Source organism: Marmota marmota, unplaced genomic scaffold (assembly GCF_001458135.2).
Source record: "Marmota marmota marmota unplaced genomic scaffold, marMar, whole genome shotgun sequence".
Classification (NCBI taxonomy): domain Eukaryota; kingdom Metazoa; phylum Chordata; class Mammalia; order Rodentia; family Sciuridae; genus Marmota; species Marmota marmota.
This window is the reverse complement of record NW_026000108.1, coordinates 41,852,203-41,875,284: the sequence shown is the minus strand read 5'-3', so window position 1 is coordinate 41,875,284 and position 23,082 is coordinate 41,852,203. Positions and strand designations below refer to the sequence as shown.

General features: G+C 36.3%; 1 protein-coding gene across 1 annotated transcript; it reads right to left on the bottom strand.

Annotated features, from left to right (window-relative positions):
* Positions 1–4,684: 4,684 nt before the first annotated feature.
* On the bottom strand, positions 4,685–22,027 carry Exoc1l (exocyst complex component 1 like). Its single transcript, XM_015481765.2, has 3 exons — positions 21,731–22,027; positions 10,922–11,052; positions 4,685–5,905 (listed from the first exon to the last, which is right to left on the bottom strand). Exons 1-3 carry the CDS (start codon positions 21,849–21,851, stop codon positions 5,639–5,641), a joined length of 519 nt encoding a protein of 172 aa, XP_015337251.2. The 5' UTR covers positions 21,852–22,027; the 3' UTR covers positions 4,685–5,638.
* Positions 22,028–23,082: the final 1,055 nt, after the last annotated feature.

The window sequence follows — 23,082 nt, the reverse complement described above, 5'->3', positions numbered from 1 at the left end:
TTGTCCATCCACTCATCCATTCATACATTTCTATGAGAATAGACTAAGAGATACTTATTTTACTCTTTGAGTTATGTTCTAATACTATCATTGTTTTCTTGCCTTAAGTTTTATAGCACTGGCCATTGGGAGCTACTTTATTTTATAGAACTTCCTTATCCTCTAGTACTACAAGAAATTCTAGACACATCTATTAATTCCCCCCCTGCTCCAGCCATACCCAAGACACTCTGGTTCCTTTTAAAAAAAAAAGTGATATTTTAAAATGACCTTCAACTTTTCTTTTGTTTCAGAATGATAGATGCATTCTAAGTATTTTATTATGAAAAATTTCAAATATACAGAAACATAGAGAAACTTGTATAATAAACTCCTAAGGATTCATGATCCAGTTTCAACAATGATTAATATTTTTCCAATCCTATTTTGAATTCCCTTCCCTCTTTTTTTCCCCCAGTGCATATCACATCACTAGTAAATATCTTAGTATCTGTATTTCCTAATTTAGAAATATTTTAAAAAGCACACCTACCATGTCATTATCACATTGAATAAAATCAACGATTATTCCTTTATTTATAGTGTCCGCCAAATTCTAATTTCCTTGGTTGTTTTAAAACTGGCTTTTCATGCTTGTTATGTTCATATCAGGGTTCAAATAAAGCCTATATAGTGTATTTGCTTGCTATATTTCCTAAGTCTCTTTTATATTAAACAGTGCTCCTTCTTCTTTTCACCCATGTTATTGGTTTTTACAGAAACTGAGCCATAGTCCTGTAGAATTTTACACATTCTATATTTGGCTTATTCCTTCAAATTCAGTAGCTAGATCGAGGGGAATAGTTAGATTCAAGTTCATTTTTAGGTAAGAATTCTTTATTGTTAGTGCTGTATACTTCTTACTATATCACTACATCATATTATAAATACTTAATGATTGCTGAGTCATTTTTTTTTAGCATTAAGATTGCTCATTATGGGGGTGGGGGTGTGACTCAGGGGTAGACTCCTATGTATGTATCCTGCCTTCTCTATCTACTCTATCCCTGGGTTCAATTCCCAGCACTGAAAACAAACAAACAAACAAACAAACAAAAAGATTGCTCATTCTTCCATAACCTTTCTCCTCATGATTTTAGCATTCATTGGTAATTGTTGCCTAAATCCATTATTTCATTAGAGATTGCAAATGGTAATTTTCTAGTTCTATCACTCTTTTTGCATTTATTATTTGGAATTATTCTTTAAAAATTTCCCTTATCTTCTGTCATCTGGAATAGAGCTCCTATAGGAAATGCATGATGCATTTTTCATCATTTTCAAATGTTACAGTGGTGAAAATTGAGACTTATTTCTTAGTTATTTGAGTGTCATGGACTTACATATATCTGAATATTTTATTCTATTACAATCATTTTCTTATGCTCAAATTGCCTCATCATAGTCTGGTGGAAGCTACTTTATCTACTGTGCTCTTATTTTAGTGTCAAAATAATACTCCAATATAACTACTAACAATTATACTTATAAATAGTGTTTTCATTTTGTTGATTTTGACAAGCATCATATGTTTAAGGATTCTCACTGTGGAAATGTACAAGACAGCATTCCTCTGGTGAGCAAACTCCAGGAGGATAACAGGCATCCGGTTATCCACACTTGGAATATTCTACAGTTTCTCCCTGGAAATAGTAAGATGACTAATGCATGCTCTATGCCTAGCTGCTATGGTAATGTCCTTCATTGGGAGGCAGTGTGCTAGAGTCTTATCAGCCTCAACCTTAATCTCAGATTAAGGGAATAAAGGAACTCTCTTAGACAACACCAATGTTGTCACTGGGCCTACACTTGCCTACATAACTGTAACTTTATACAATAAGCGATATGTACTAATGATGTCAATGACCCAGTGTAACCTATGGTTATAAATAAAGCTGGCAGTTTGGACAAGCAGCCCCTTTTACTTTGCCCCCGCACCTTGCTTGCTTCTGTCTCTCTTTTGTTTTTCTTTACATATATGTACTCATGTAACCATCACTAGGACAATCAAAATATTTCTGAATATATAAACAAACAAGGGCTAGACTAAATGTAAAAGTAGAACTCCAACCCACAACTTGCAGCATGCAGCCCAGGAAACCAATCTACTACATGCAGTAACCAGTCCATGAAATAGTTCAGGCAACCAAAAATGACCAGGACTTGATTAATAATTGGCAGCTTCCCTAATTTTTGGTCTCCTTCTTCTCCTATGATGGGGATCAAACCCAGGACCTGCACATGGTAGGCAAGCACTCTACCTGAGCTATCTCTCTCACCTTAAATATTTTGCTTTTGTTAACAAAGTCACATGCCTTTGCATGGGTCATTTTATAGTTTTGCCAAAGTATCTTTGGGATAGAGTTCTAGAAATAGCCTTGCACGTCTGGGTCAAAGAGTAAATGTATATGTAATTTTGCAAAATATTGTCAAATTCCTCTCCTAGGGATTTTGTATAATTTTCCATTCCTGAGAGTAATGAATGAGGACTATTTCTATATCCAATGGAATATTGTCAAAAAATTAAAAAATTTGCCAATCTGTTAGATGAGAAATGAGATTGCCCCATAGATTTCATCTGAATTTTTTTCATCGTGGGCAAGGTTGAGCATCTCTTCATATGTTTAAGTGTCATTTGCAATTCTTTTTCTGTGAACAGTCTGTTCACATGTTTTGCCAATTGGAATGTTGGTCTTTTTTTACCCCTCAAATTTAGAAACTCACTATATATGAGGGATATTAGCATATTTTTGTATAAGTTGCAATTTTTTTCTAGTTTTCAATTTGTTATTTGGCTCGAGCTATAGTTTTTTCCATACATATTTTATGTAAGTTTCTTAACTTTTTAGTTAAGTTAATCGTATTTTTTCCTTCATTTCTGGATTTTGAGTGATCACTAAGAAAGTTTTCCCCACTTTCAGTTTATAAAAAATTCATGCATACTTTCTTCCTATAAACTTAAGGTAGTCTTTTCTTCCTTTTTAACAGCTTTATTGAGATATAAGTCACATTCCATACAATTTACCCATTTAAAGCTCCAAGGTTTTTGGCTTATTACATTACTTTTTAAAAGTTGTAATTTTTAAATTTGCATTTTTAACCATTTTAAATTGTATAATTTGGTGGCATTAATACATTCCTTCACCATGTTGTTTAGACATCACTATTTCTAAAACTTTTTCATCAACCCAAACAGAAACTCTATAACCATTAAGGAACTCCTCCTTCCTTTCTCTTCCAAGTCTCTGTTAACTTCTGACCTATTCTGTCTCTGAATTGGCCTATTCCAGAAACTTCCTGTAAATGGAATTATACAATTTTTGTTTTTTATTTAACTTAGCATATATAATGTTTTCAGAATTTATCCATGTTTTAGCATGCATCAAAACTTCATTCCTTTTTGAAGTTTAATGATATTCCATTGTATAGTTATTCTACATTTTGTTTATTCACTCATCTACTAATGGACACATGCTATTTTAATCTTTTGCTATTGTGAATAATGCTGCAAATAGTCCAGAAAGCCAGCCTACTATGAATATTACTGTACAAATATCTATTATATATTTCTGCTTTGATTTCCTTTGGGTGTTTTGAATTTCTTTGAATACCTCAGAATGAATTGCTTTTGGACATTTGGTAACTCTGTTTTTTTTTTTTTTTTTTTCGTGGTGCCAGGGATTGAACCAAGGACCTTATGCATATAAGGCAAGCAATCTACCAGCTGAGCTATATTCCCAGCCCTCTGTTTAGTATTTTATGGAACCATTTGCATGGATTCAGCTTGACCCCACCGCAGCCATCTTGAGTCATAACCGCCATGACCACTCATGAGTAACCCTGGTAGGTTTTCCCTGTATAGTATAAGTAAATGAGACCATTAGAGTGGTATGTACAATGCTACGATTAGACCCTGACTGGATCCTGGCTCTGTCAACATTAGAAATGTAGCTGAAATCTTTGATAAGATTTATTTATAAACCTTATTGATAAGGTTTATCTTAAGATAAACCACGTACTTTCCAGCTTGGATGAGTCCACTTTGTTCTGACCATTATTTACACCTCTCCTTCTGACCCAAACTGTGGGAATCCAACTGGTTTCTCTGCCACCCAGGATTGTCAGTGTGTCCTTAGTAAATTGCAATCTGTGAAATCCTGGATCTTTCTGCCTCTTTTATTTGGTCTCATGACACCAAGGGGCCAGTTTCATATACCGTGCTGGGCTGTTCTAGAACACTGCCAAATTCTTTTCTTTAGTGGCTGCATCATTTTACATTTTCAGCAGCAATAGAAGAGGGTTTCAATTCATCCATGTCCTTGCTAATGCTTGTTATTTTCCATTTTTGTTTTTTTTTAATTAAAAACAGTCATCCTCATAGGTACGAAGTGATATTTCTCTTGACATTTATGGCTTTGATTTGCACTTCCCTATTGACTAATGAGCACCTTTTTTGTGCATATTGGCCATTTATATATCTTCTTTGCAGAAATCTTTGTTTAAGTCCTTTGCCCATTTTAAAATTGGGCTGATTTTTTTTGGTTACTGAGTTGTAGGAGTTCTTTATGTATTCTAGACATTAAACCTTTTCTGAAAGATGATATGAAAACATAATCTCTCATTCTGTAGGTTGTTTTTTGCTTTTTGGATAATGTCATTCAGTGTAAAAGGATTTTATTTTTGATGAAGACCAATGTATCTATTTTTCTTTTGTTTCTCATTCTTTCGATATTATAAGAATTCACTGCCAAACCAAAGTCCTTAAGATTTACCCCTGTGTTTTCTTCTAAGAGTTTTATATTTTCAGTTTTTATGTTTAGGTCATTTGTCCATTTTGAGTTATCTTTTGTATATGGTATAAGGTAGATGTCCTACTTCATTCTTTTGTCTGTGTATATCCAGTTTTCCCAGCATGATCTGTTAAAGAGATTATTCTTTTTCCTTTAAATGGACTTGGCACCCATGTAAAAAATTAGTTGACCATAGACATATGGATTTCTTTTTGAATTGGTTTTATTCTAGTGGACTCTGTGTCTATCATTATGCAAGCACCACACTATTTTGATTACAATAGCTTTGTATTGAGTTTTGAAATCAAAAGTGTGAGTCTTCCAACTTTGTCCTTCTTTTTCAAGATTCTTTTGCTATTTGGAATCCCTTGCAATTCCATGTGAATTTTGAAGATTGACCTTCCATTTCTGTAATAAAGGGTGTTGGAATTTTGTTAGGAATAGCATTAAGTCTGCAAATTGCTTTGGATAGTATTGCATCTTGAAAATCTTGTCTTCTTATCCATAGACATAAATGTCTTTCCTCAGATCCAGGTCTTTTAAAAGTACTTCTCAATTTTCTTTAGCAGAATACTAATTTAGTCAAAGCCATGCAACTTCCTTCCAAAGTTACCACGAGATACATTGCCCAAAACTCCCAAATGTTGAGAGATGGCATTATAGCACATTTCACTGAAATCCACAAAGCATCCCTTTATTTTCATATAAATAATAGCCACTGATGAAGGGAAAAATAAAATTTTGACGATCAGCATTTACTTGAGGAACCATTTTTGTAAGACACTGATGAAGGAATATGGAATACATCTTCAAAGTGGCAGGGGACACAGAGATAAGCACACCAAATTAAAAGCATAAAAGCATATTCTCATGAGAACCAAGCAATCCTTGTTGTTGGAGGACCAAATGGAATCATCATTAATGTAAGTAGAATCAAAGTTCACAATCTGCAAGTCCTTCTTGAGGTATGCATGATTCAGCTTATTTACAGTTCGAGCAAAGGAATATTTAGAAGCACAACTATATGCTTCCAAACTGTACACTTTCTTGAAGTGCAGATCAAAAAATGGATTGTCCTAGAAGAGAAAGACAGAAATGACTTAGTTCGTAGCAATGAAAGTAGTTTCCTGGATTCTCTCATATTCTCCTGGATATGTCTATTGAAAGTGACAGTATCAAATATATTTCTAAAATCTACAAATAAGCGTTTCAAAACTACCTGCTTCAAATGTAATTCCTTCTAAAAAATAAACAAGAAAGATTATTTTTGAAACATCTATGTCTTGTCAATTATACACATGAAATGAATGTCATAGAATGTGTAGTTATCACATCTTCTCTGTGTAGTAAATTTGAGAAGATGGGATGGATATAATGAACCCCCTTACAGACTTTTGGGGATGGAGGTGGAGAAAAGCATTTTTCTCTGGTGTCTTTACTAGGAGTTTGGTCCTCTGTGATATTTAAAAGGTAAGTGGGGGAAATGCAGGATGGCTAATTAGCATTTGACATAGTACAGATGGCCAATTTGATGACTTTGCAGTTGACAGCAAGGAGTAATCTTTGACAGTAATAGCAGGGACCATTAGTCATTTGACAAACTGCTAGAATGCCTCTTATTGGATGGCTCTAGGTTCTTGCAATATGTCTATAGAAATGCTTCAAAAAAGAGGAGACATCAAACCTAATCTGGATATTACGTATTGAAATAATAATAATTGAGTCTGGAGTAGTGGTACACACCTAGAATCCCAGGCAACTTGGGAGACTAAGGCAGGAGGAACTCAAGTTCAAGGACAGCCTCAGCAATTTAGCAAGACTCTGTCTCAAAAAGAGATTGGGAGGAGGGGAGAGAGAATAATAATAATTGCTATTGTTATTAGTAGTAGTGACAACAGTGCCTTGCTCAGTGGTCAAGTACTTCTGCAGCATATGTGGAGCCCTAGATTCAAGTCCTAGCTCTACACACACAAAACTATATCATGCATTTATAAAGTGTACAAAGTATATTTCTGTTTAGGAAATATTTTCACAATTCTCCCTAATTCCCAACTCTCCTTGAGGGCAAAGGTTTTGCATTCCTTGTGTTCCTCGTGCTCATCCATGGCAACCATTGTTGTCTCAACAAATGTGTGTTGGACCGATCTGAATTGCTTCTATGTAAGAAGAAAAATGAAAGTAAACATTGCTTAAATGACAAAGAGGCAGAGAGGGACCAAATCACACAAGAGTGTAAATTCACTAGCAAGTAGCTTTTAAGCATTATATACAAATAACTACGTATTTTCAAACAGGAAAACTCTTGCAAAAGGCCAGAAAAAGAACATGGGTTTTGAAACTAGAGGATCATTTTGACTCTCTGATGTAACCATGGGCAAACTACTTATGTGATCTCTCACTTTTCCATTTTAGTTAGGGTTGCCCTACAGTTTGAGATTAATCATATAAAATGCCTAGTATGGAGCTTAATAAATGATCATACCCCAAACATCTGTCCCCAAAGATTGTGATACTGGTGTTAATACTGCTTTGCTTTGTACCATTATTTTTTTTTAAACAACACTTTAAAAGGAAGATATAAGAGTGTTGTGATTTCAAAGGTAGTGCTCCCTTAGCCATACCTTGAATGTTTTTTTCTAACTGTCATACATTGAAAGACAATTCTGCAGAGACTGTCAAAAGGAAATCTCCATTCCACCACCAGATAGTAATCATGTTCCTTAGATGGTTTTCTCTTCCATTTGCTTCTTGTCATGTAGAAAATATCCTTCATGTCTTTGAGATAATGAGGATTAATCTTTGCTTTAGCTTAATAATTGAAAGGACAAGCGTGCATGCACATAGAATACAAGTCCCTTCCTTTCTTCATCTCCCCCCTTTCTTTCTAGAGCTAAGAGGGGATCTCATAGATTATTTAGTAATCCCTTATTTATAGATGAGATGATAGTTTTCCAGAGAGGTGAAGCACAGGCCACACCTAGAGTTAAATGGCAGAGTCAGGACAAGAACCAACACCCCAGCCTGCCCATGCCCAACTTTTGGATCAGTCAGTCTCCAAATCTAAATCATTTGATTTATGCTTTATAAACTGTCTTCAATTTCAATTCCATTCCATTTTACACTTGATAATTTTCTGGCTTAAAATTACTCTATTGACAATTGTATCGTTGCCATTGAGAAAAATGTAGTAAACACTCCTTTCAATTGAGAGAGAGAGAGAGAGAGAAAGATAAAGAGAGAGATGATTTTCCTATATTCCCAGAACATTCAGGATGGATATATTATATATTTTACATCATTGTAGAAAATAAATGTTTCTTAAAAAACTCTTCTTAGGATATTATAGTTTTCTTGTGACAGGACTGATAAAAATATCCCAGGCACTGGCCAAATTTAGAGACATTATGACACCACTAACATTTGAGAACATGAGAAACAAAGAAAAGAAAAAAAGAAAAATGGGCCAATAATTGGGTGAGGGTGGTTAATTTCTGAACTATGGATTGGTGAAACTGACCTAGACTTCTGTTAAAATTTGGTACAGTATAGAAATCTGGCAAGTACAGAAAAGTATAAAGAAGAAAATAAAAATTGTAAAATTTTTAACCTTGTTATATGGGGCTGTTTCATATATACATGTACATATACACATACATGTAACTACATGTATTTTCTAGCATTAAAATTTAAGATTTAAGCCAGGCATTATGGTGCACACCTGTAATCCGAGTGGCTCAGGTCAAAGTCAGCCTCAGTAAAAGCAAGGCGCTAAGCAACTCACTGAGACTGTAAATAAAATACAAAAAAAAGGCTGGAGATGTGGTTTAGTAGTTGAGTGCCCCTGAGTTCAAACACCAGTAACAAAAAAAAAAGAAAAAATTAAGATTTAGATTTCTATAATATAATAAATATGCAAAATTGACACTATTTTAGAAAAGCTTTGTTTTCAGTTGATTTTTAAAAAACTTATTAAATAGTGAATACTTGTACTTGTGTTTTGAGGTATTCTTCTGGAAACCTGCATGCTATTCCATCTTATAGATATGCAGCAATAGGTTTAATTGCCTAACATTTAGGTAAAATGTATTGTCAGAAAAATATTACTTGACTGGATGCAGTAGTACACGTCTGTAATCCCAGTGACTTGGGAGGCTAAAGTAGGAGGATTGCGAGTTTGAGGCCAGCCTCAGCAACTTAGTGAGGCCTTAAGAAACTTAGTGAGCCCCTGTCTCAAAATAAAAAATTAAAAGTGCTGAGAGTGTGCCTCAGTGGTAAAGCACCTCTGGGTTCAACCCTCAGTACCAAAAAAACAAAAAAATTATATGAGTAATTAGGAAACAAAGCAATGAAATCCAGCGCTTTCACCAAGGAGTCCTGTCAAACACAGCAAGCTTGAAAAGTTCAAAACCCACCTGAATCAAATGTATGAAATATGATATGTCAAGAGCTTTGTAATGTTTTGAACAACCAATAAAAAAAAAAAAAGAAAAATAGGATTTCTAGGTGTTAGCCAAGGTAATAGCAGAAGGCATATATGGACATTCAGATTAGATCATTAAGCAGAGTTTATGGCTGTTACTGTATCCTCTGAGTTTAGCAGGACCTTCGGTGCTATAAATTCTGATAGAGGACTGAACAAAGAAATTAATAAATATATGAATTTGTGGAGGTTGAACAACCAATCTAAAGAAGGCAAATTAACAGATTTCTGAGTAAAGTCTAGCTCTACCACTTAATAGCTGTTACCTTGAGGAAATCAATTAGTTTTTTTTTTTTTTTTGGTGAGGGGTACCAGGGATTGAACTCAGGGGCACTCAACCTCTGAACCACATCCTCAACCATTTTTTGTATTTTATTTAGAGACAGAGTCTCACTGAATTGCTTAGGGCCTCACTTTTGCTGAAGCTGGCTTTGAACTGGAGGTCCTTCTGCCTCAGCCTTCAGAGCCGCGGGGACTGCAGACATGCACTATCGCGCCAGGCTCAATTAGTCTATCTTTTTTTTTTTTTTTTTTTTTTTNTATATATATATATACATACATACATACACACACACAAAATAGGGCTGGGGATGTGGCTCAGAGGTTGAGTGCCCCTGAGTTCAATTCCTGGTACCTGCTCCCCAAAGGAAAAAACCAACAATAAATGAATTTTGCACACATGGTGGTGCACACCTGTATTTCTAGCAACTCAGGAGGATGAGGCAGAAGGGTTGCAACTTACAATGTGCAAGGCCCTGGGTTCAAACTTCAGTACCTCCCCCCCCCCAAAAAAAAAGAAAGAAAGAGAAAAAAATGAGTCTTATTGAGTGCCTGATATCTATCAGGTAGAAGGCTATGACCTGGTCTCAAACTTTAGAAGGGGCTTTCCATTCAAAGGGGAGTTAGAGTAATACAATAACTGCAGTTTGTAGGGTTATGGCCTCAACATATTTACATCCACAATGAATGGGTGCACCGGGTGGGGAGTCATGAGTAGGACTTCACCTAATGGGAAATCTGGAAATGGGGTAAGAGGTGGGGGGGGATTGGGCATTGTAAACTTCAGGAGTCAGTACTTAATTAGACATTGTGGGCATATAAAATTCAGGGGCAGGATGAACTCTCCCTCTCCAGAAGACTCTAGAATCAGACTGGGAAATGACTATTTAAGTGGACAAGAGGGGAGACTCTTTCTTGTCTTTCAACTCTAAGATTCTAGGATTTCCAAGCACTACGATCCTTCTGCAGCATGAAGGTGGCTTGCTGACAGAGGGAAGGAATCCTCAAAACCTGCAGAAGAAATTGGAGAGAGTAATGGTGGAAATGTAATATGTTTGGGAAAATGGCATTCAGATTTTTAGGCCTGACTGACTGGTTTACTCTGTTAAGAGGACCTTGAGAAAAATGCTTTTAAATTTAATAGACAAAACTCAAATTCAAACTCATAAAAGCAAAACTAAAAAGTAGATCACAGGAAATTAATCCATACCACTTAAGAACAATATGTCATTTTAACACTTAGTACATGACAAGAATATATGATGTAGGATATTGAGCATAAAGATCACCAACATATTGATCCCACATCTCCCTTATGAAACATAATACTTACAGTGTCTGCTTCTTTTCCATCAATCATCTGCAGATCATTCAAAGACCACTTTTTTGTTACTTCATATTTTTCATCTAAACCTATTCTGTAGTGTTTTACCATGATTATTTTCACTTCTTCATTTTTGGTCACTGTAGGACAGAAAAATTCTTAGTTTTAGAAGACTATAAATTATTCAAGTCACACTTTTCAGGATTATATATACACTTTTTATATAATGATCTTGAACCCACATTATAGTTTTGGCCTGAATTTGAGACCTGATGTAGTTGAACCTTCATGAATATGCCCCCCAAATTTGCTCCACATGTTAAATTTATTTTTGCAGCAATTATGCTGCCACAATAGTGTTTGTCAGATAGAACTCTGAGCTATGTGCTTTGAGCTCTAAACTTTGTGGTAGAGAATGGGATTCAACGTGAGGCAGGAAATAAGAGGCCTAGCATTACAACACAGTCAGTGCCAAAGTGTTTACCAGAACACATTATAATTTAAATTCATGACAGTATAAGCAAGTGAGGTAAGAAGAGCAAACAGTTCTGCTCACATAGCAACACAGGACAGTACTTCGGGAACTGGGACAATTTCTTCTAAATTTGCTGTGTGAATCATGACCACCACTGACCTGTTTGATGTTGTTGGAGATTTTTAATCCTCTCAAGTATGCCTCTTAAATTCTAGTGTTCTAAATGATGCCTCCAGCACAGAAGATTCTAGTACTATGCTTTGAAAATTCAAGGAAATCTTTGCTTATTTTATGTGAACAAAATGAGGGAAATAATTTTCTCATCTTAAAATAATTTCTTTGGTTTCACATAAACACATCATAATTATCAACATTTTATTATAGAGTTTCTGCTTTGAAAATTACCAGTGAGTTAATCAAGGAGTATTTCCTTACGAGTACTTGCTATTTGCTTGATAGATTATAGATGCCAAAGGGGAGACAAGTAAGAGCCTGCCCTCTAGTAACTTATGGTTTTGTTCAGGAAACAGGGCTAACATACATATATTATAAAGAGGTGACAGATCCCTATCAACTGTCTAAAACTTTCTTTCAAGGTAGATAATGTCACCTAGAGAGCTGCACAAGCTGGTTCTGTCTTCTAAGAATGAGAATTTGTTTGGGGGAAGATTCTCTTTTGATTCTGCTATGGTTTAAATGGGTCCCCAAAGTTCTTGTGTTGGAAACTTAATCTCAGTGCACACTAGTCTGGCATGAGACACAGGAGGCTGGTCTGGACCTCAAAGGCTCCAGAAATGGGGTTGGGGAAGGGAGTAATTCTCTTCTGAAAGAACAGGTGATACTGAAATCAAGATGACCATTGGATCTCAGAGTTAACAACAGGACTGGAGAAGAGGTTCTGAGCAATTTGACAAATCTAAATGAGGGCAAGGTGACAGGTGGCCAGTGCAAGCTCGTACTGCAATACCAAGCCAGCAGGTCTCCTTCTTCTATGAGCTGGAGACTAATAAAATGATACCCTGTTAAAAGAGTATTTTTCTGGTGGCTGTGATGCACAGGATACATTAAAGAAGAAAAGAAAGAGGAACCAGAGAGCCCTGGAGGAGGCAATGTGGCTCAGTGAGTTATGGCACCAGATGTTCTGGAGTCAAACTGGTAACACCAATATGGTATGGCTCAGTCACTTAATCTCTGGAGAGGATAAGCCTCATTTTCTCCTGCCATAAGGCAGACGTGAGAGTGATATAAACTTTATCTACTCAAGATTAAAGTGGATACAGTATGTAAAGGATTTAGGATTGTGTCTGACTCATGGTGATTGCTGAAGAGTTTTGCTTGTTTTGCAGGCTGTGGTGGTAGCCTACGCATGGGATGAAGGTAAGGGAGACAAGCGGCAAATCTGAGTAATGTTTAAAATGAGGCACTTCAGCACTTGGTGGAAAGCAGACACTGTATGCAAGCCCAAATAGCAAAGCATGGAGGTTGAGCTGGCTGGGTGGAATAATGAGTTGTTTTTTTGTGTGTGTGTTTGTGTGTGTGTGTGTTTGTGTGTATGCCAGGGATTGAACTGAGCCATATCCCTAGTCTTTTTTTTGTGTGTGTGTGGCGGGGGATGTACCAGGGATTGAACTCAGGGGCACTTGACCACTGAGCCACATCTCCTGCCCTCTTTTATTTAGAGACAGGGTCTCACTGAGTTGCTTAGCACCTCACTTTTACCGAGGCTGGCTTTGAACTTGTGATCCTTCTTCTCAGCCTCCCAAGCTGCTAGGATTACAGGCGTGTGCCATCGTGCCCAGCTCCCCAGTCCTTTTTATTTTTTGTTTTGAGACAGGCTCTCCCTGAGTTGTTTAGCACTAAATTGCTGAGGTTGGTTTCAAATCTGCCATCCTCCTGTCTCAGCCTTCTGAGCTGCTGGGATTATAGGCATGCACCACCACACCCAGCTTAATGAGTTTTGTTTTTGTCATACACATAAGGTATTCACAAATTAATTCAGGAGAGAATGAGATGGAAGTTTTGTAGTTTAGGAATGGAAATAGAGACTGGAGGGTTTTGAGTGTGGAGAGGTTTCCAAGACCAGGTGTATAAGAAAAGAGCAGAGGAAAGGGATAAGAGAAAGTGGAGAAGAAAGAGATGTCAGCAAAGGGTCTGAGAAAAGGCCTCAGAAAAGACAGATCAGAGAGTGCAATGCCATGGAAATCAGAGGATGATCTTTTTCAGAGGTTTGGAGACAATCCTGCGAAATCACTTTGTTAGGTAAGGTGGAGTTCAGCCCTGGCACTGAATCTGACTTGGGAAGGTCATTGATTAGCACCATGAAGGCAGTTTTTCTATAATGGCAAGAGCAGAAGATGGTTTGCAGAGGATTCCTTTGTGTTCTACTGTATACAGATTGAGTACACATTCTGTGCCAGTTCCTGGGTTAGGTAAGATTACACAAGGTAATAAACATGGAGGCTAAAGGCTATGACTTAGACATATTCCAAGAGTTCAGAAGAAGACATATGGTGCATTTCAGGGTCAAGGGAGAAATTGAGGGGCATGTCTAGAGAGGACCTCAAGATCTTAATCCAGGATCAATGAATGACTCAAGAGTCTGAAGTACCCCTGTAGCTGTGAGGTGCTAAGCAACTCAGTGAGAGCCTGTCTTTAAATAAAATTGTGTAGAAGTTGGTGGCTTTCTGCCATCTATACCACTCTAGCCCTAAAAATGTCTATCTGTACAGTTCTCGATGTCAGCTTTGCAAAGAGGAAAGGAGGGGAAGAACTGCCATCAGGCTGGTGCATTGTAGTGGAGGCAACCTTAGTGAGGAAAAGATCTCAGTAGCTTGTCACAATTGTTAAGCACAGGATCTTGGAGGAGGTTCCTTCAACCAGAAGACAGTTGTGTCTTCCCGACAGAAGCTGTACCTCAGAATCAGAGGATTATATTCTTGTTCAGCTAGATGTCTCACTAAGCTACTTTAGAGGGTGAGAGAGAATGGGGGTGGAGAGATAAGGAGAAATACTTGGACACTATATGAAAATGTAACTTTCAGGGAGCAAATTCCACTGCCTCATCTACAAATTATGATAACCAAATGATCAAAGATAAAGGCATTCATTCAATTCATTAAGTTGATATTTATTTGAGTGCCCTTTTTTGTACTAAGCATGGTGTTAGAAATTGAGATTTATGTATATAAATAGGGATTTATGTATATAGATGACTCTATGACCAGTGTGATTCTACAATATGTACAATCAGAAAAATGAGAAATTATACCCCAATGATTAAAATGTATGAATTGCCAGGATCATTATAATGTCATGTGTAGCTAATAAAAAAAATTAATTCCCCAAATTAATTCTCACTGAGACTGCAGGGGATGGGGGCTTCAGAAAGAAAACCAATGCTAACGGTGCTATGAATGAGTCAGGACACAGAGGGACATCATTGTCTGACTGGTCATCAGGAGGAGCGTCCTGAGGAGGTCATCTGAGCTGCAAAGGTAGGAGTTAGTAGAATGAAGAAAAGAGTAAAGGGGGCTCTGAGAAGCACAGGCACAAAAGCATGAAGCGCTTGACACTTTTGAGTCATTATAAGTATTTGCTGCTTTTGGCAGCAGCTGTGAGTGTGGCCAAGTGGAAGGTAGCAAGTTAAGCATGAGTTAGTCCTGGAAGGATCTGGAATGCCAAGCCATGGGATTTAGATGTTATTCTGAAAGCTGTGGTAGGTGGTGAGGAAGTGTTATTGAGGGATTTTAAATGAATGGACAGGCAGGGATTTAAATTTTAGAAAATTCTTTTGGAAGGGTTGGGAATATGGCTCTGTGGTTAGGCCCCTCTGGGCTCTATCCCTAGTACAAAAAAAAAAAAAAGGAGGAAAGAAAAGAAAGTAAGTAAGTTAGTTCTTTTGGAACATTCCACAAAGGATGGGTTAGAGGTTGAGAACAGAGAAAGGAGATGCTAAGCAGATAGAATCTACCAGTTATTGAGTTTGCTTACATTAATGGTCACTGCCCTACCAACACAAAGCTAAGAAAATAAAAGAACATGCTTTAAAGATTAAACTTTTGATAAAAAGAAGCAGCACAGAGAGACTACAGCTTCCTTAATTTGACAAAATGACTTCCTTTAGAACTAAGGAGGCTCCAAGAATTCTCTGTAGCCATAAGCCAAAGAAGTCTGCTCAGGCTGGAGTTGACCCAATCCCTAAATTCCGTACTTGAGCTCTGCTGCCAGCTCAAATTAAATGGCCATCACCACATTAAGGCACTGGCAAAGTGGAAACTTAGCACATCGTCTTAAAACAGAAATGTGTTTACATAGTAAAAACGATAGAGTGTCGGTTTCACTAACATCAGAGCCTCTGTTGGAGAATTACGGCTTAGGGAATGATATCTGCAGATGCAGGGAACTTCAGAATTAGACTGCTCCACTTTTAATATTTTAGTCTGCATTTCCAGAATTATGATCTTAACTCATAACAATCTTTTTTTTTACCTTAAATTTAAAAATGAGCTTTGTCATTGATAAATACCTCTATTATCATGACAAAATGATGGTTATATTCATGAGTCAGTATTGGCAAATTGATCCAACATGATTTGGCAGAATAGAGGAAAAATAGTAGCAAATAAGTAATTTGCATAGGAATGCTTTAAATAAGTAAGATCCTTTTATTTTCTAATCCTAGGTTTATATAATTGTTTTCACTATTTAAATTAAGTAATAGGAAAAAATTACCACCAGATATTGAAGAAAAGAAGCCTTTAGTGACATGTCACAAGGCACTGATGATGCCTTGGGGTTGTTGAGTAGGCAGTCATTAATGTCACCTAAAAAGTAATTTTCAAATAACATTTTTCTAGAAATATTTTTATAAAATCAATTTTGGGGCTATACTGGGTATCTTTAAAATATTAAAATGACTGACAGTAAGCAAGTTAGGACATAAGTTATTGATGTACTCTCAGAAATAGGAGAGAGAATGGAAGAGAAAGAAAGTGCTTTTTGTGGGAGCAGAAGAAAAGAAACAAAGAGGGCCGTCCGCTAAAGCTCAGGCAAGGTCTATTTAATGAGCTCCAAGCTACAACAGTCTCAGATCACCTTCTGAAAGCAACACAAGACAGTGGTTGAGCACAAGTGACCTGAATTTAAAGTTCTCATTTGTCACTTGCTAGTTGATGATTTTGGGCAAATTATTTAGTAACTGTAAGCCTCAACTTTATTGTCCACAAGAAGTGGCAGATAAGATAATGCATGGGGAGTACTTAGCATAGTCTGGCGTGTGTGTTAAGAAACACAGTCATCTTTCTGGTTAGAAGCAGTGTCACAAAGTGGAAAGAACTTTGGTTTTAAAATTACTTCCTGTGACCGTGGGGTAGTTACTTTACTTCTTATGACCATGGTTTCTCATCTGCAAAACAGAAATTTAACCTCATAAAGTTGTCATGAAGATGAAAACGAATAATGTATAGAAATGGAATTAAATAGACTTGTGCCTAACAGTCTGGCTGAGTTTTTTTTTTTTTGATACTGGGGATTGAACCCAGGGCACTCAACCACTGAGCCACATCCTAAGTCCTCCTGATTTAGCTTCCTGAGCTGCTGGGATTACAGGAATGCGACACCACGTTTGGCTATGCCTGACACTCTGTAGGTATAATTTACAACTATTTATTTTATCCCCTAATAAATAAGGCCATTCTAATAATGAAAAAGTTTTAATATTTTTTCCCTTAAAAGCTCTGCTATAAAGTTTCTGTTCACTCTATAATTGATGTGACTTGGACTTTAGAATAGGTGGAGCATATTGATTTCCACATTTAAATTCCCAAAGTAGAAAATTACCAATGGGAAAATCTGTCTCAAGAGTGACTAACTTATGATGTTATTGTAAGTCTTTGATTTTATAGATAATGATAGTATTCCACTTCTAGTATCCGAGTCACCAACCCTTTCAGGTGTAAAAGCTAAGTCATAATAAATACAAGGTAACAAGAGATCCCAAAGGGGACATATCTGTGTTGTACTCTCCACTTATAATTACTCTGATTTGGAGAGTCAGAATACAGAATAGTTTATTTACATTTCTCTATAGAGATATTTCATGATGGTCAACGAATGTGCGATGTACTTTGCTTGTGTGAGGGAGTGTCTGGGGCGGGGACTTCAAAAATAATGAAGCATTTTTCTACCTTTAGATACAGAGCAAGATATGCCTTTTATTTTAAGGTATAAAATTGACTTTGATATTCAAGATTTGTTCCTCATCTCATAATCTTGATGAAAACTAAGTTTTGTGGTTTATGATATTTGTATTTTATTTTTAGTAAAGTGTACTTTTCATCAATCAATCCCATATTTCTTCTTTTCCTAATTTGTTAGAATAGAGAATAAGTGCAATCAAATTAGAATTTCTCCAAGTGCTCGCTCTCTTTTCGAGAACAGAGTGCTATATTGTTGTAAAACCAAGTGAATTCATATTTATGAAAGGAAATATAGGTTGTGAATGGGAAGATATATCAAAACAGCCTTAAGTAAATCTGCAACTTGAAAAATAAAAAAAAATGCACTCTCCTCTGCTCTGTTGTCAGAATATGTGCATAGTTGTTTGGATATAATTTGACCCACACAGTTGTTATTCTACCACTATTATAGCATCTTTTCTTTGTTTCTATGATGTCCGAGGAATTGGACCCAAGACCTTGCACAGGCAAGCACTTTACCACTGAGTCACACCCCCAGCAAAATAACATCTTTAAGTGTCTGAAAACTTTTCAAAATGTCATCCTATATTTTCATTCTTAAAAACACTACAATAATTTGTTCTCAATTTAGTGCTGGAAAGATTAAACTACTATCTCCCCAGATAACACTATCATCATGAAATGAAAAATTTAAAAAGTTATTTAGTTTTGTGATTTGTTTATAAGATTTTGGGAATTCACAAATTTAGCAACAGTGGTTCCAAATGAAGCCTCAAAAATCACTTTTAGTAACCCCCTTTATTTGTCTTCATATTCTTAATTAACACTCTTTTGTAAATGATTTGACAAATTGTTAGGTTCTTTGATTCATAGAGGAAAAAAGTTCTGCTTTGATAGCAAAAATTAATATATGTAGAAAAATTACATATAATATTTTCACAATTCTAGCAAATGCCCTTAATTTCAAATTAATATCTGTATATGGAAAATTGTTTTCTAAAGACATGAGAATACCTTAAAATAGTCTATATCTTAATAGGCATATAATTTAAAACATAGTATACAGTATACTCCATTAATTTTATATCAAATGAACATATTTATATACCTTTACTATATATTTTATTCTAACTACAAATGCATATTTATAGTATAGACCTACATACACATATTTTAGCATGTATTTTTACAGTAAATATATATATATATGTAAATATATATATATATATATATATATATAAACATTTTAATTCATTGTTGATGAATTTTAAAATTTTATTTATTTATTGGTATGTGGTGCTGAGAATCGAACCCAGTGCCTCATACATACTAGACAAGCACTCTACCATTGAGTCACAACCCCAGCCCACACAGTAAATATATTTTTTCCGTACATTTTAAAAAGTGTAATGCTATCTTTCTTAAAAACCCACCTTTCATTTATTGGAATATAGTTTGTCATTTTTTTTTTCTAGTAAGGACTTTATAGGGGAGCACTTCATGCAAACATAGACGTTTTTATTTCCATTTCAGAGATGTTAACACTGATGCCAGAGATGTTAACATTGATGCCATTTTGTCCCAAGTTCATAGCTGATAGGCAGACAAAGCAGGGCCAGATTTTACAACCAGATCGACCTGATTCCAAGCATTCCAAGGGATGTGTTAACCATGCCCTGCTACCTCCCAGTTTTGGCTAAGGTTTCAATATGCCATTTCAAGTCTATTGGAGTGTCTCGAACCCGTTTGCACTCTCCTCATTGCTCTCAGGACTTGTTCCTTCCTAGTGCCTGCACCTAACAGACCTCCTACCCCTTTCATGAGATGCTGGTTTTGACCATCAATGATAATGTTGTTGGAGGACTGGGAAGATAATCCCAGGGAGAAAGGGACATGTAAACTCTGAGGTGGAGGGAACTGAGGACCCAAGACATCCTCAATGTGTATCCCAGCAACTACAGAGAGGAAAATTGAATTAATGACATCTGCATTTTACATTGGTCAGGTAATCATCAAGATTTAACAGTAAATGACAATACTCTGGTTGTGAGACTCCTGCAGAAGGACAGACTCCAGTCATATAAGTAGAAAGTATTGCCAAATTTCAATTTTTTTTTTTCTCTTTCGGCACTGGGGACTAAAGCCAGGGTCTTGGGCATGTTAAGCCCATGCTCTACCACTGAGCTTCACCACCTGCCAAATATATTTCTTTAATTTGAAAAATGCATTATATGATTTGATTACTCTGGACCTGTGAGCCTTGCAAATTTAGAACCGTTAGATTATAGGGTGTGCAAGGAAATCAGAACTATGTGACGTCTCCTTGAAGGGGAAGAGCCCTCCAAGGATAGTAACCTGCCTCAACAATTTTGATTCAGCTTGTTTGATTCCCATCGATGGAAATTTTCTAAGTAAAACATAGCCAAAGATAAGATGGTCGAGCATTATTTAAATTACTGTTCTACCAAAATGGGTTTGTAATGGTCATAAAAATGTGCTATATTGGGGGGAAATGCTCACAAATTGATGGATGTGATATAGAGGAGAAAAGTTAGTAAAAAGTTAGTGAACTTTTATCTGGAGTATCATAAAATTGTCTTCTTTCTCATCCCCTTGTTTTGCACCAGGAATTGAACCCAGGGGCAGTTAACCACTGAGCCACATCCCCACCCAGGTTTTTTTTTTTCTTTTTTAACAGGGACTCGATAAGTTGCTTAGGGTCTCCATAAATTGCTGAGGCTGGCTTTGAACTTGTGATCCTCCTGCCTCAGCTTCCTGAGCCATTGATATTATAGGTATTCACCACTGTGCCTGGATTTCTTCCTCATTTTTGAGAGGACCTTGTTTTTTCTCTTATATATGACAGAATCGTTGAATCAATTCCAAACATTTAATTCAAGGAGATGTTTCATGAGACAGTGATTTGGTAGTTAGGATACAACATGGATTCTTACTTAAAGTGTTTAATTGACCTTCCCCCATAATTTACATTCTTTGTTTTTCCTGAGCTGATTACATTTTTTCTATTTGTTGATATGCCCAGTTCCCACACTTTATATGTATAGCAAAAGAGGCTAAGGTGTTCAATAAATATTACTCTTCTTAATACTGGGCAAATATGACTGTATTTATTAGAAATTATTATATTTTTTTTAAATTCAAGCACTTAACTTGGAGATATTCTATTTCCTTTATAGTACTCCCTCTTGTTACCTTTGGAAAGGCCTTCTAAGCCAATTATCAGGAAAAGAATTATAACAAGTTCTCTGAAAATAGGGGTGCACTTTAAAAAGGAAAGTCCACAATGAACACCAAGTTTCTTTTCTCCTAAGCCTCTGAAAAGTATTCAAAGGCACAGACTGGGATATTAAATTCAATAGTGGCACACACATTTCTATCTAAATTCAGCACAAAAAAAGTCACAGGTTCAGCAAACTATAATTAAGTGAAAAAGCCTATTCATGACAATTTTCATAAATTTTAAAATGCTTGTTTTACTTAAATCCTTTAGAGAACATTCCCTTATCCTTAAAGTTCCATCTTCATGAGCTGGTTTCTACCATTAAAGGATTGTTTTTCATATAAGAGAAATATTTTTTAAAGGCTCATTTCTGTCTTCAAAACAGAAAATCTAAATCCCAGAAAATCTAAACAAATGAATGGAACAAAAAAATAAATAAAATAATAATAAAAAAACTAAGGTTTTGTTTCTTTCCTAGGATGAAAAGAAAATTCCAGTCATCTAAAATGGTTGAAAATAGAGATGTGTAACTCAATTCTTCAATGTATTTAAAAATATACAGAGAACTCCCTGTTGAAGTTTTAAAAATGAACTCTTACACAATAATGAGCTCTTACATGCCACGAGAGTGAACTAAAAGATTAGAGACAAGATAATCAAATCAGAAGTACATATTCAGTTTCATTTCTGAACAAATAATCAAAATATTATGATATCATTTTTCTTTCTTTCATTTTAGCACTTTAAGAAAAATTCAATGGAATCCAAATTCTCAAACTAGGCATAGTTAAACTCTATCACAAGAGGCACACATCTGCTGTATAAGAAACACAGACAAACCCCCTACCACCGAAGCATCTTTAGATGACTTGCTTTTTGAAACGAGAACAGAAAGAGTAGATTACCTGACACACAGAGGTAGTACCTGTCCTGCACCGAGAACTCAATTTCAATAAACTCGTACAGATTCTGTGAGAGTGGCTTAAACAGTTTCTTCTCCAAGTCCTCCTTCACCAATGATGACATTTCCTCCAGCTCCCCTTGGCCTGATATTTTGGTTCACACTCAGGCTTGCTCTCCTTTTGCTCCTTGCTGTCTCTTTAGGCTTTGCAATCCTCCCAGTTTACCCGCCTTTAACTTCTCATTTGTAGCCAGAACCCAGGCTCCAGAGAGCACCGAGTGGTCAGTTCCTCACTGCGGTATCTGCCCAGTGGCAGCAGCGGCTGCAGCAGCTAAAATACAGCAGTGGCACTAGCCCCACCGCCAGCCTTGAGCATCCAGCCTCAAGCAGGCTGCTCTCGGGAGCTCTCCTGTGGCTCGCTGATGGGGAACATATTTATAAACGCCGAGCCATATCCACAGATCTACTTGTGGAGTCCCCTGGTTATTCCAATCTAAGTACCCTTTCCCCTTTCACAGCAGCACTCTGCAGAGAAAAGACCACCACTGCAGCTTGATGCCATCATATAAATCAGCTGTCTGGCTCTATTGATTGGGATCATCTTCCATTAAGAACTTTGTTCTCATCCGCCAAGGAAAAGGCATCCCTTCTCGCTCTAGGCATTTTCAACAAGTTTCTTTCCCCACCTGCAATGTGTTCAGACCTTTGCTTCCAAAGCTCTAAAGATTATGGATCTAAATTGTAATTTTTTAAAAACTTTTCAAAATTATTTTTAAATGGACATTTAAATGGGATCATTTTAATGCTATTTATTTCTTCACTCACAGATGAAAATATATTAGGTACTTACTAAGGGAAAGCATTCTGTTTGTTTCTTGGGAAGTTTCTTTTTTTTTTTTTCCAATTTAACAGGACATTAGAGTTTATTTGGGTATAGCCGTAAGTAAATTATTCAATATAGTTGTAGGAGGAAGGTGAAAATTCTCTTTCGATTGTTTTCATTTTCTCTGTGGTAGTATAATATGCCCAAATCATCAAGAAGAGAAGAAGAGAAAAGGAGCAAGTATTTGAGAAGAAAGAAAACAAGATATGAGATAGTCCTTTGGGGGAATGCAAGAGTGACTTGATTAGGAACAGGTCAGGTGTCATCATACACTGGGCTCAGGGACAAGTCAATATGTGGGGATCCTTCCAAAAGTTGATAAGGATTTCAAGACGGTGACAAAGGCATTTTAAACCAAGCATGGGGCCCTTCTAAGCCTGGGCACTGTGCAAGCAAACCCATGAATCTTAACCTAAGGCAATATAGTAGTTGCTTGCTCTCACTAAGGATGAAGATCAGGAATAGCAGGAGAA